We start from the raw sequence: 12,513 nt of genomic DNA, 5'->3' as shown, positions 1-12,513 counted from the left end.
GTAGTTGTGTCTGTTTTTAATCTGTCAGCACTGAACGCAAATAGAGACGTATAGAGCTGGCTTGAGTCTGTTTGAAACAAGGTAGGAACTGAACAGAGGCATAGATTCTGCCTAACTTGCCAGAAACAAGGGATCCGGGGAAGGAATCAGATCAGAGAAGGCAGAGGTGCTAGCTGGTGGGGTTGAAGAGAGAATGCAGGACTCAGGGAGACCAGAAGAAGTGCAGAACAAGTAGATTTCAAAGGACACTCCAGGCTGGTTCAGACATGATCCATAGGCATCATATCTTTAAGTGAGAGCAGGAACATCAGCTAAGAGCCATCAGCTAAGCGCCACCCGCCAACAAGGCTTGGCGCTCAGATGGCTCTGGAATCAATCAATCACGGCTGACAATTTCCCTGTCAAGCTCCACCAAGATGCAAACCTTTAGCCTGGAGGCCACAGGGTCCCTGAGGAGACCATATGGTGACACAGGGATAATTCTTAAGCTAGGCAGCAGCTCTGGCACACTGTGTTTCACAAAGGAACTTGTCACTGCTGTCTACAGAGACATTCACGGTAGATAATGACCTCATGTGCTTTTCCCCCTTCAAATTCCTATTCCTTCATTCCCATTTAAATGCAAGAGATTAAGCTTCCCCTTCAAACCTTTGTCTGTAGGATGGTTATGTTAATATACTCTGATTAAAAACAAAATTCAACCTTCCTCCAAAGCCCCAGCACTGAGATGATGAGGTCTCCAGAGGCCTGAGCCATACACAGCGCTGCCTTGTAAGTATTCCTGCAAACAAGTTCAAAGTTATTGTCACTCTTTCTTCTCTATTTTCATTGCCTGGCCATCCCAGGGACTAGTGTTTCCTAGAACTAGCTGGAAGCTGACCAATAGATTCCTGTTATGTTTCCATCTGGGTTTTCCATCTCAGGGGGCTGTACAGAACTGTCAGCACCTCTGACTCACAGAGGTCCAATCCAAGGGACCATCCAGGCCTGGGAGCCATGTGGTGGTAGAACTGGATTTCTGTTATTTCCTAGTGAGCAGACATTCTCTGGAGCCTCTGATGACAATGACCTCTGGCTGCGCCATCTCTGATTTTTCAGAGAAAGTAGGGGCTCCATCAAGGTTTGGTGAGAGTCACTTTTATGATGACTTGTGTTGTATGAGACACTTTAGAAAACTACCTAAAATCTGATCACTGAATTCCACAATCACTCAGTTAAAGTCAACGGAATGCCAATTACGATACAGCTAAAGCAGGTCCCCTAGGTGGAAAATGGGTGTGATACATCCCAGCCTTCCTAAGCTTGGGGGTGGGGTACAGATACCATAGGAAAGTCACAGGTTAAGATTCTGACAGTCAATGTTGGTGCCAGGACAGATCAGTGTCCTCGCAAGGTGCTGGAGCCTGGGGGTGATGGGGTTGAGAGCCACCAGGCTGCTGTGTGTATTAGAAACACGAAGGGAGCATGGACCCCTGAGGCCCCCAGAGGCCTGGGGGTAACTTATAACCTAACCTGTGGGGCCACTGTGCTGAGCTTCACCCTCACAAGCCCAGAGCTTTCTGCTGTTGGCACCACAGCTGGTGGTGTCTACACCCACTGGTGTTAAACCACTTCCCTGCCTACATTTTCTTATGTGTTGAGCACATAAATCTTATTTAATTGCATGGATACCACATGAGTCAGGCTCTACCCTTATCCTCATTTCACCGATGAGGAAACTGAGGTTTAGCTGGTTCAACAATTGCCTAAAGTCACACAGAAAATGGCCAAACCAGCCCCTGGACCACCTGCATCACAGATGTCTCCTGGCCCCTCCTACCCAGGACATACCAGGAAATCACTCTTCTAGATTTCAACTATTCTATACACACCAACTAAATCAGAATTAAACCAGTGTTTTGACAGATGGGAGAAAAAATGGCTCCTCAAAGTGGCCCAGTGGGTCACTGGATTGAGCTAGACCAGAATTTGGAGTTGTTCTGCATAAGCCCAGTGGCTGGCCCCGCCCCCAAGTCCACCCCACCCCACAAGGCACTCACCTCATCACGTGGATGCATTCTGGCTCCTTGGTGAAGCTGTAGGCATAGCCACTGGAGGTGGTTCCAAAGTCGATGGCCACCACCACCAGAAACGTCTGCTGTTCTGAGTCATTAGCATCAGTGTCATTCTGCAGATACAGAGTAATGCACTGGGGTGGGGGGCTGGCGGCCTTCAGGAAGACACTTCCACCCTGCCCAGCTGGACACTCGCTGCAGACTGAGGGGCCCCCAGGTTTCCACTCAAGTCTGTCACGTGGCATCCCTGGGGGAATCCCTGGGCCGCTGCTGGTCAGCAGAAAGAAACTGGGAGGGCAAGGGCAGCAGGCACTGCCTTCCTGCTTCTCTAATAAACGGTGCATACAATGATTCATTACAGAAATGTGGTCACTGGGCAGAAGCCTGGTAGCTCCGTGTCTCCCCCACCCCCCACCCCGCGACCTCCCTGGGTCCCCATGCAGCTGGCCTCACGGCCTCATGCACTCTGCCAGCTCTGCCCATCGCACCTCCCAGTGCCCTCTCCATCTGTGCTGCATTCCACCCACATGAGCAGTGTGGCCACACGGAGACCCCGCCTGACCCCGCCTGACCCCGCTGAGCCCCAGGTCTGGGGCAGGCCACTCCAGGTTCCATTGCTTTTGTGGTTTTCTTTTTAAGCAACATAGAAAACTCCAAATTATAAAATCAGCTTTTTTGTTTTTTATAATCCGGTCCTGGGACTTGAACTCAGGGTCTGGGTGTTGTCCCTAAGCTTTTGTGCTCGAGGCTCACATGCTTCCACTTGAGCCACAGCTCCATTTGGGCTTTTTAGGTGCTGAATGGGAGGTAAGCGTCTCAGGGACTTTCCTGCCCAGGCTGGCTTTGTACTGCGATGCGATTATAGGTGTGTACCACTGGCGCCCAGCAAAAACGGCATATTTTGTATTTGGCCTTCTTGGCTGGAGCAGGAAATGAGGACATTACTACAAACCTCTAACCCCCCCACCTAAGAGTTCCCACTAGATGCAGTGTTTGAAGACCACAGAACCTAGCCAAGGTGAACAACCCTCCTAGTTTGCCCAGGATGGAGAGAGTTTCCAGGACGCAGGACCGTGGGCAGCTCTGAGGACATGAAAACCTGCTAGCCTCCTTCCTGAGTGGTGGTTCCCAAGTTCTCAGCAGGGTCTCATGCACAGCCACTCCATTCTCCAGTGCTTTATTCCAGCAGGTTCCATGCACCCTTGAGAACAGCTGCCCGTGCCTGCCGTATCTCCCTGTAGTGCAGGGTCTAGGGAAGGGGGGGAGAGACAGCCCAGTCTCCAGCCCCTGCCTGCAGGCGAATCCTGCTCAGGTCTTCTCTCACAGGCCGACCGTGGCAGAAAGCGATTCCCCTGCCACAGGCCCTTGGACATGCTGGCCACTGCAGTGGAGGAAGCCACTGCATCAGAAATGAGAGGATGGTTTGCAATCTCTGGATCCTGCGTCTTCCAGAGCTGCAGGGCCAGGGCTCCCTTCCAGGCTCAGGGGGGTTGTCAGGGCTCCTGTGGCTGACACAGGGCTGCTTTTATCTCCTAATCTCCTCCCAGTGGATGCGTGGGGCTTTCCAGCAGCCTGACCTGAGCGAGCAGGTGTGCAAGTGTGCATGCATGAGTGCATACACACAGATGCAGACACAGACACACACACACATACACACACACACAGTCTTACCACAATGTGGGAAGGGGAGAGAGGTGTTATTCCTGTGTCCCCAAGACTCCGGGCAGGAGATGAATACGTAGATGTGGGGGCTGTTTCTGAAAGGAAAGACAGAGCTCTTTAGAAGTAGGAAGGGCTGACCAGGGAGCAGGAGAGTAGCTGGCAGAGCTCTGTGACCCAGGCACGTGGCTTCTCAAAAACCAGGGAATGTGTCCTCACAGGCAGGTCCCGATCCAGCCAGGGTCTGCATCCAGGCCAGCACCTGCTCTTCTCCATCCACTACCAGGCCTCTCCCGGGCCACCTGACCCCCAACTAGGCTGGAGATGCTGCTGTGTCATCCGAAGGCTCTGGCTGACATCTCTGCAGAGCCGGTGCTTAGCTGAGGCCCCGTGGACAACAGGAGCCTGAAGCACCTGGGTGGGCGTGCCCGGTTTCCTAGGTGTTTTCTGGAACAGTATCCACAGCCCTCAGCTCCCCAGGAGGAGCATGGGACACTTGCCCCCACAGGGTAGCAATTGTGTCCTACGAGACAGATGCGCTCCTCACTCGGGCTTGGAGGCCCCAAAGAGCACCGTGAACTCATCTCTTCAGTGACACCGATGGCTTTTGACATCCATGTGTACAAAAATCACAGCAAAAAGGCAGCCGCAGTAGCAACCCCGTCCCTGCCGCTGGGGCCCACGGGAGACCCAGGTCAGAAGGACCAAGAACAAGGCAGCACCAGCACTGCGCTGCCCATTGCCCCAGAGCCGTCTCAATTATTCAAACACAGATGCTTCTAGAGACTTCTGAGTTGAGCGGCTCTCCTGCCAGGAAGGGGTCCCCAAGGGGAAGCCACACACTGTCACTGGGCAGTGCAGCATATGTCCCCGGTGCCCTCGTGCCCGCTGCCCAGGGCTGGCAAGGCTCCAGAGCAGCAGAGAACTGAGCAGTCCCTCTGAGACAGAGGTCAGGTGCAGCGCACTTGGGAGACCCAGGACACGGGGGCGGAGGGGCTCACTTAGTACACAACCCGCAATGTCCGGGAAAGAACGACCTGCCTCTGAGGGAGCCCAAGGAGCAGCTACACCCACCTCTGCTGCCCGCTCCCTTTGCTTTGATCCTGGGCTCCTACGCCATTTCCTACTTACTGGGGACTCCCACAGTGGCAGGGCAGTGAGTCCCAAAAAGGCCAAAGGGTGAAAGGAAGCAGGAAAGAGTGAATGTGGAGACCCCTTCCTTGTCAGGCCCACAGCCGCTCTTCCCAATCAGGCTCAGCTCCAACTTCCACATGACAGGGGAGCAAAGCCACACCGCTGTGGAGGCAAAAACCCAACTCACTGGGCAAAGGGATTTCTCATACAAACGGGCAGTAAGTTGATGACAAGATTCCCCATGTCACTAGCAATTGGAGAAAAACAAATCAAAAATACAGAACTATACTACTTCACACCCATTAGCGTGACTATAATTTTTTTTTTAAAGAAGAGGAAAAGAATAAGTGTTGACAAAAGAAGCAACTCAGAGCTTTGGGCACAGACAGGTCTATACAAAAGTGCAGCTGCTATGGAAATATTTTAGTTTCATAAAAATTCAGATACAGAATTATTATAAGACCCCGCAATCTGATCCTACATATCCCAAAGAACTGGTGGTGGAGACTCAAAGAAACACATGCATGTGAATATTCATGACAACAACCCAAGTGTCTATTAACAGATGAATAAATAAACAAAATATGATGTATCTATACAATGGAATAGTATTAAGCTGTGAAAAAGAAGGCCATTAGCTGCACACAAATGGACAAATACTACATAATTCTATAATAGACATGAAATGTCCAGAATAAACAAGCTCATAAAGACAAAAAGTAGATTAGAAGTTATCCGGAGCTGGGCCAGAGGGAGGAAAGAAGGGGGAGTTGTTGCTTAATAAGGGCAGAGTTCTTGACTGAAGTGAGAAAAAAGTTTGGAAATGGTGGTGATGGTTGTGCAATTCTGTGAATATAATCCATGCCACTCAGCTGAACATTTAAAATGGTTACAATACCTACACTTAGAAAATGAATGATGGCTGGGTTCTGGTGGCTCATGCCTGTAATCCTAGCTACTCAGGGGGCTGAGATCTGAGGATGATGGTTCAAAGTCAGCCTGGGCAGGAAAGTCCATGCTTATCTCCAATTTACCACCAGAAAACCAGAAGTGGCACCATGGCTCAAGTAGTAGAGTGTTTGCCTTGAGCTGAAGAGCTAGACACAGTGCCATGACAGACAAAAAAAAAAAAATGATAGGAATATAAAACAGGTTCTGGTTGCTATTAGAAGGGGGAGGGTAAAGGGAGAGTGAAGGAAGGTGCATGTAGTCAAAATAGGTTTACGTAAATTTGTAAAAATGGAACAGTGAAGACTGCTGAGATTGGCTTGAGAAGGAGAGATAAGGAAGAGGACAGGTAAGTCTGGTCAAGGTACAATGCATATATATGGCCCATCAACATGACACCTTGTGCTACTAAAGCAAAATACAGCAAAGATGCTGACAAACAAAGAACTACTAGAACAGTTAAAAGGGAAGGGTTTATGTGATACACACTTGATCAAAAACTCAAGTTGCTCACCTGGGAGGATGTACTATTTCCTACTGCTATCAGTACCCACAGCTCCTGGCTGTTGAAGAGAGTGGAGATGTGAACTCAGTTCCCCGATCTGCTGATCACATAAAGCAGGGAAACTCTGCTCTTCCACAACAGGTCCCAGAGAGCTGATGCTCCCTCCTGTCGGTGACGGCTCTGTCCTGCTCTCGGCCCCAGGGCAGCCTTTGGAGAGGGGCCACTGACCCCAGAGAGCTGCCCTCATGCCACCTGCTACCTGCAAGCCCTGCAGCCATGTGTCCACAGTTGCACAGAAGGCCTTGGAAGAAACCAAACATCTAATTGCCCAGAAAATCTGGTGTTGGCAGTTAGCGAACGTGCTACGATCCACACACAATCCATCCGCCCTGCTGTTGCTTGGCTCTAATTATCCCATCACTCCCGTCTCTCTCAGAGCACGTCCCGGGTCAGCCTACTGATCTGCAACATAGCATGGCGCCAGCCACACACTAAACATTTCCTGAGACCCTGGGGTATTTGGGGAGCAAAAACCAAGAGCATTTTGGTTCTCCCCCTACCACCCACCCCCACTGCCTCTGGAGCAGTGTTAAATAAACCACTAACTGGCTAATCACTCCTAGGCCTAGACGCAGCTGAACTTCATGGACTCCTTCCATTCGAAATTGGCACAGTGTGCGCACCGTCGCCATATACCCAGTATTCTAAATCAAAGGCAATCCACCAGTGAATTCCACCACGCAGCACAGGAAAATACCAAGCCTGTAGTGACACATTTGTGCTCAGGCTAATCCTAAATATTTCATTCTTTCAGATGTCAAGGTAGTCCTCAGAACTCTGTGTGAAAAGCCCACCTAAAAGCATGGGTGAGCAGTCTTTAGTTGGGTCTGTATAACATCATTCATGGGTTTTACAACATCATCAATATAGCTGGGGACAGCTGATGACAGCCAATGAGAAGAATGAGAAGAGTATGTGTCAGTCTAGCCATCCATCTACCAAATAATTTCTCTGGCCTTATATGGCCAATGGGCTGGATGTTCCCTACTCTTTCAATATGTTAACAGTTCCCTACTCTTTCAATATGTTAACAGTACAAAGGTTACTTCTGGCAGGTTGACTGAAATCTCTCAAGCTCCATAAGTAATTAGGATTATACACAAAAAGGTCAATGAAGTTGGCCTGCCACAGGTGGCTCATGTCCATAATCTTAGTTAATTAGGAGGCTAAGATCTGAGGATTCAGGGTTCAAAACCAGCCTGAGGAAAGTCTGTGAGACTCCTACCTCCAATTAACCAAAAAAACTATTAGTAGAGCTGTGGCTCAAGTGGTACAGTGCTAGTGTCCAGACCCGGAATCTAAGCCTTAGGACCAGCATAGGGAGATAAAATTGGGTTAGGTTAGTATTATCTAATAATCTCTCTTTGAGTATTGACAGACAAAAGCTAAACGACAACAGGAGAGAGTTAAAATACGGAATATCCGTTTGTATGAAGACCACCCAAAGCATCTTACGTGTTAAGCACCACATCACCCCCACATCCCATGCCAGACACGGTGTCTCAGTCAAGCTTTCGGGGGCTGGAACAAAATAGCTGAGGTAAGCAACTTAAAAGGAGGAAAGGATGTGGCTCGAGGTGACCTGGGGCCTGTAGGGGTACAGTGTATCTGTCAATGTATCTGGTGGAGACTTGTAACCTTATGTCCATCAGGAAGCAGAAAGAGACCAGGGTCTCACCCTCTCCTTCAAAGATACACCTCCAGTGACCTCCCTTCCTTTCAGTAGGTTCCATCTCTTAATGGCTCTACCACTTCCCAGTAGTCTTCAGGGATAGCATCTCCAAACCATAGTAGAATGATGCCATGTGTCACCATTTCAGAAAAAGCACAGAGCATTTCAAAAATGCAAACTGTCAACCACAGAACTCTGATTGCGCTTGGGGGAGCTTTCTCTATGTAGGGAGCCCCCTAAGTCATTACCTTCCTGTAAGTTAACAGCATTTTAGTCTTGTAGAATTAGAATTGCAGACAAATTGTTTAGTGACTATTAAAAAAAAAAAAAAGGTTGGGCTGGGAATGTGGCTTAGTGGTAGAGTGCTTGCCTAGCATACGTGAAGCCCTGGGTTCGATTCCTCAGTACCATATAAACAGAAAAAGGCAGAAGTGGTGCTGTGGCTCAAGTGGTAGAACGCTACCCTTGAGCAAAAGAAGCTCAGAGACAATGCCCAGGCCCTGAGTTCATGCCCCAGAACTGGCGCACGCGCGCACACACACACACACACACACACACACACACAAAGTTGACAAAGGTATTTACAGATATTCTTTAACATGGAGAGACCCCACCCATAAGGCATTCTTCAACCAAGTCCTTTTCAAAATAATATTTGCAGGCTAGAGGCATGGCTCAGTGGCAAAGCACCTACCTAGCAAGTGTAAGACCCAGAGTTCAAATGCAGCTATTAGCAAAAAAGTAAAATAACGTTTGCAGAATAAAATGAATGCAAATAAATGTAAATGTTCTACAGCAATGTAGAAGACATAAACAAAAGGATTACTAGGTCAACAAGTCTTCTGACCAGACTGCTTAGAATTCCGAACCAGAGTTGAGGCGAGCGGAGTGGGAAGGGGGGTTTAGTCTCATTGCTTGTTTCCGTGATAGAAGAACTTAAAGGTGAGCCACATGGGGTAGTTCACACCTGTAACCCTAGCTACTTGGAAGGCAGAGCAGTTTGAGGACAGCCTACGTAAGTTAGTGAGACTACATCTTAACCAATAAAAAGTGAGTGTGGTGACACACCCTTGCCATCTTGGTTATATGGGAAATATAAACAGGAGGACCACAGTCCAGGTGGGCCTGGGCCAAAATCAAGACCCTATTCAAAAACTAATGAATGCAAAAGGGACTGGGGAGCCTAGATCAAGTGGCAAAGCACCTGCCCAGCGATTGTGGGGTCCTGAGCGCAACCCCTAGCACCGCCAGAAATAAAAAGGAAAGAAAACAATTGGAATGCTAGTTTTTGATCTGGTTTCCAGCTATGAAATGTAAGACATGCAGAATTCAGACCGCTTTTACGTGCTCCCAGTTCCAGTGGCCTTAATCAAAGCAGATGTTCTTAACATAAAACACCTTGCTAATAGAACCTCAAAGAACATCATAATTTCATGAACTGACTTGCTTGTTCTTCTCTGCAGGAGACATTAGTCAGCAAATGGCTGTGAGCAGAATAGTAGATCTGAGACAGGGCAGTATCGATCCCACTCCCTAAATACAACAGATGAAGACAGAAGCTCTCTAGCTGGCCTTCTTAAAGGTCCAGTCCTCACACTTAAAAAAAAAATGGAACACATGGCTGGGTGCTGGTAGAATCCTAGCTACTCAGGAGGCTGAGATCTGAGGATAGCGGTTCAAAGCCAGCCCAGACAGGAAAAGTCCATGAGACTCTTACCTCCAATAAACCACTCAGAAAACCAGAAGTGGTGCTGTGGCTCAAGTGGTAGAGCACTAGCCTTGAGCTGAAGAGCTAAGGGACAGCGCCCAGGCCCAGAGTTCAAACCCCACAACTGACCAAAAAAAGAAGGAACATATATGTCTATATATATACACATATATATATAGACATATATTTATCTGTCTATCTATCTATATCTATATAGATATATAGATATATTCTCCTATGCACCATGAGATGACAAGGTATTTGCTGACAGTTGCCTAAATCAAACTACTTGAGGGAAAAAAAAAAATCCCTCCTTCTTCTCTATTATATGTTCCCCTTCTAGTGTCATCTTTGAAAATTGATCAGCTCAAGGTCATGTGTAGGTTACTGGGAAATGTCTTTGAAGAAGGAGAATAAAAAATCTTTTATTACCCTATAACAGGCTCCATGGCCAGCTGAACTAATGCATTATTACCGTAAGGCGAACTTCCATTTCAGTAAATAATTCATGGGCTTTTATTTTTTTTTTTAATCACCATGGTTGATGTCCAAAGTAAATGGAAATTTTATTGGCATGAACAGGGAGACCTACTCACTACAAAGAACACTGAGTATAAAATAACCACTCTCCAAATGCTAAATAATAATTATGGAAATGAGCCTTTGCCATGGCAGAAACCACAGCACCAAGAGCAGGCTGAATGGGGGGCTCAGCCAGGCCCGTGACACAGGGCGGTATCTTCCATTCATCCACCCACCTGTCTTGTCTGTCACATGTTTGTCCATCTATCCATCTATCATATATCCATCCATCCCTTTGGTGCCCGTGACATGTTAAGAGCTGGAGAATCAGAGATAAAATAAGCCATGGTCCTGTCTCACCGAGCAGTCTCTGAGAAGACAGATGGGCAGAAGTATCTTGGGGTCATCTATGGGGTGAATAGGAGGTGCTAGTCGTCTGGAAAGCATTCCCTTATGTTTCTCAGTAGTGTCTGGACACCCAGAGGCACAAGTCAGAGGCCCAGACACCGGTGTGGGACGCTCAGCTTATGAGGGAGAAAGGAAACCGGCCTGGCTGCCCCTGTGGGCCTGCAAGGACTTGTGTATTTCACTGTCATTGGGACTGACTTAGCCCCGGATGTTCAGGAAGCAAGAAGCGTCACTGGAGGCCCTTCCCGGTGTCTGAGATGGGATCCTGCCTCTGTAGAGAGGCAGGCCATCTTACTTTAAGGACCAAGGGATTCCTACTTAGTTTTGTCCTTGAGAAGAGCTGAGATTCCAGTGTCATGGGGGGGGGGGGGGGCAGGAAGTCTCAGCCAAGGCTCTGGCACCTTCCCTTGACTCTCATCCTGAGAGTAACAGTGAGCTGAGACATTGATGGCAGATGTCATTTTGTTCTATACACTTTGTTCTATACGAAGAAGCCTAAAAGGAGGTGCCCGTGTTCCTGCAAGCACCTAGCACGTGAACGGTTTCCCCCACACTCAGACCCCAGCTTTAGCCTTGGGATGGCAGGTGCATCACATCTGGCAGTCTGGGCGTGGCTGAGAAGCAGGGAAGCTATGGAACAGCAGCAGAACCCGAGTGGGCCCACTGGACAAGAAACTGGCTTCTCTCAATGACAAAGAGCGTTCGTGTCAGACATAGAGGGCAGAGGTGAGCCCGGGGCCGCTCCTCACGTCTCCTCAGGCCTGCCTTCCTCGCATGAAAGGAAAACTGACAACCTCAGGCCTCCACCACTGTGCGTCAACACACGGAGTAACAGCTCCACCCACCATCTTCTGAATTCCTTCATGGATTCAAATACCTCTGTCTGTCTGCAAGATTATTCCAACTCAAATAACCAATTTGAAATTATTAGAAAAATGCAAATGCAGCCATCTACTGGAAAAGCGATCACGGTCAGCTCTCACTGAACGAGGCACTTCACAGTGCATGGCAGGAAATCCTGCCGTGAGGTGCCACCATTACTCTAATTCTTTGGATGGGAAAAGCGATGCTTAGAAAGTTCAGCAGCAGCTCACACTGCCAGTCAGGGTGCCTCCCACCTGGACACAGAGCTCCGACTTGAAGCCTGATGCACCCTGCACTACAAGGAGCATGAGGTCTCTTACAGGTGAGACAGATGCTAACTCCGTCCACTTGGTGCTGTTGTTACAGAATAACAGAGACTTGGAAAGTTTTAAAGAACAGGGGATTATTTCTTACAGTTTGGAGGCTGGAAAGGCCAAGTTGTAGGAGGTAAATCTAACAAAGGCTTTCTGGCTCCTTCATCCATGGTAGAAGTAAGGAGTACAAAAGAGCAGGACTAAGACAGGAAGAGAGAAAACCGTCCTTTTATCAGAACCCCACTTCTCCAAACATTAACCCAGTCCTGGGATACTGGCATTATTCCTATCAGGAGGACCAAGCCCTCATGACATCATTTCTTAAAAGGACCGCACCTCTCAGCATTGTCGCATTGGAGACTTGACTTTCCAACACATAAGCTCCGGGACCCAAACAGTAGCAGATGTAAATGTAAACTCCATTTCACACATGCACAGATAGTGTGGGGGAAGCCAGGGTACCATCACCAGGCTGGGCATCACCATTCCTTGCTGGCATCTCGGTTCCAGGTCCAGAGATTCCAGGTTCATTCCTCACTGGGTGCCAAGCTAACAGGGCCTCCATTTCAAGAGCCATTGCTTCTTCAAAATCTAAAGGCTGTGAAGACACAGGGGCTAAAAGGACAAGCACACAGGTGAAGCCAGAACTCAAATGCTGTATGGCC

General features: G+C 48.5%; 1 protein-coding gene across 4 annotated transcripts in view; it reads right to left on the bottom strand.

Annotated features, from left to right (window-relative positions):
- Hspa12a (heat shock protein family A (Hsp70) member 12A) overlaps positions 1 to 12,513 on the bottom strand; it is a 137,139-nt gene that overhangs the window by 20,288 nt on the left and 104,338 nt on the right. For all 4 annotated transcript variants that reach the window (XM_042689121.1, XM_042689120.1, XM_042689123.1 and 1 more), the window contains 2 exons: positions 3,726 to 3,811; positions 2,040 to 2,167 (listed from right to left, as the gene is read on the bottom strand). In XM_042689121.1, the coding sequence (XP_042545055.1) occupies positions 2,040 to 2,167; positions 3,726 to 3,811 (214 nt within the window). The remainder of the gene's footprint in view (positions 1 to 2,039; positions 2,168 to 3,725; positions 3,812 to 12,513) is intronic.

Source organism: Dipodomys spectabilis, unplaced genomic scaffold (assembly GCF_019054845.1).
Source record: "Dipodomys spectabilis isolate Male_0828 unplaced genomic scaffold, ASM1905484v1 ptg000125l, whole genome shotgun sequence".
Classification (NCBI taxonomy): Eukaryota; Metazoa; Chordata; class Mammalia; order Rodentia; family Heteromyidae; genus Dipodomys; species Dipodomys spectabilis.
The sequence above is the reverse complement of the archived record's forward strand: the minus strand, read 5'-3'. Positions and strand labels throughout refer to the sequence as shown.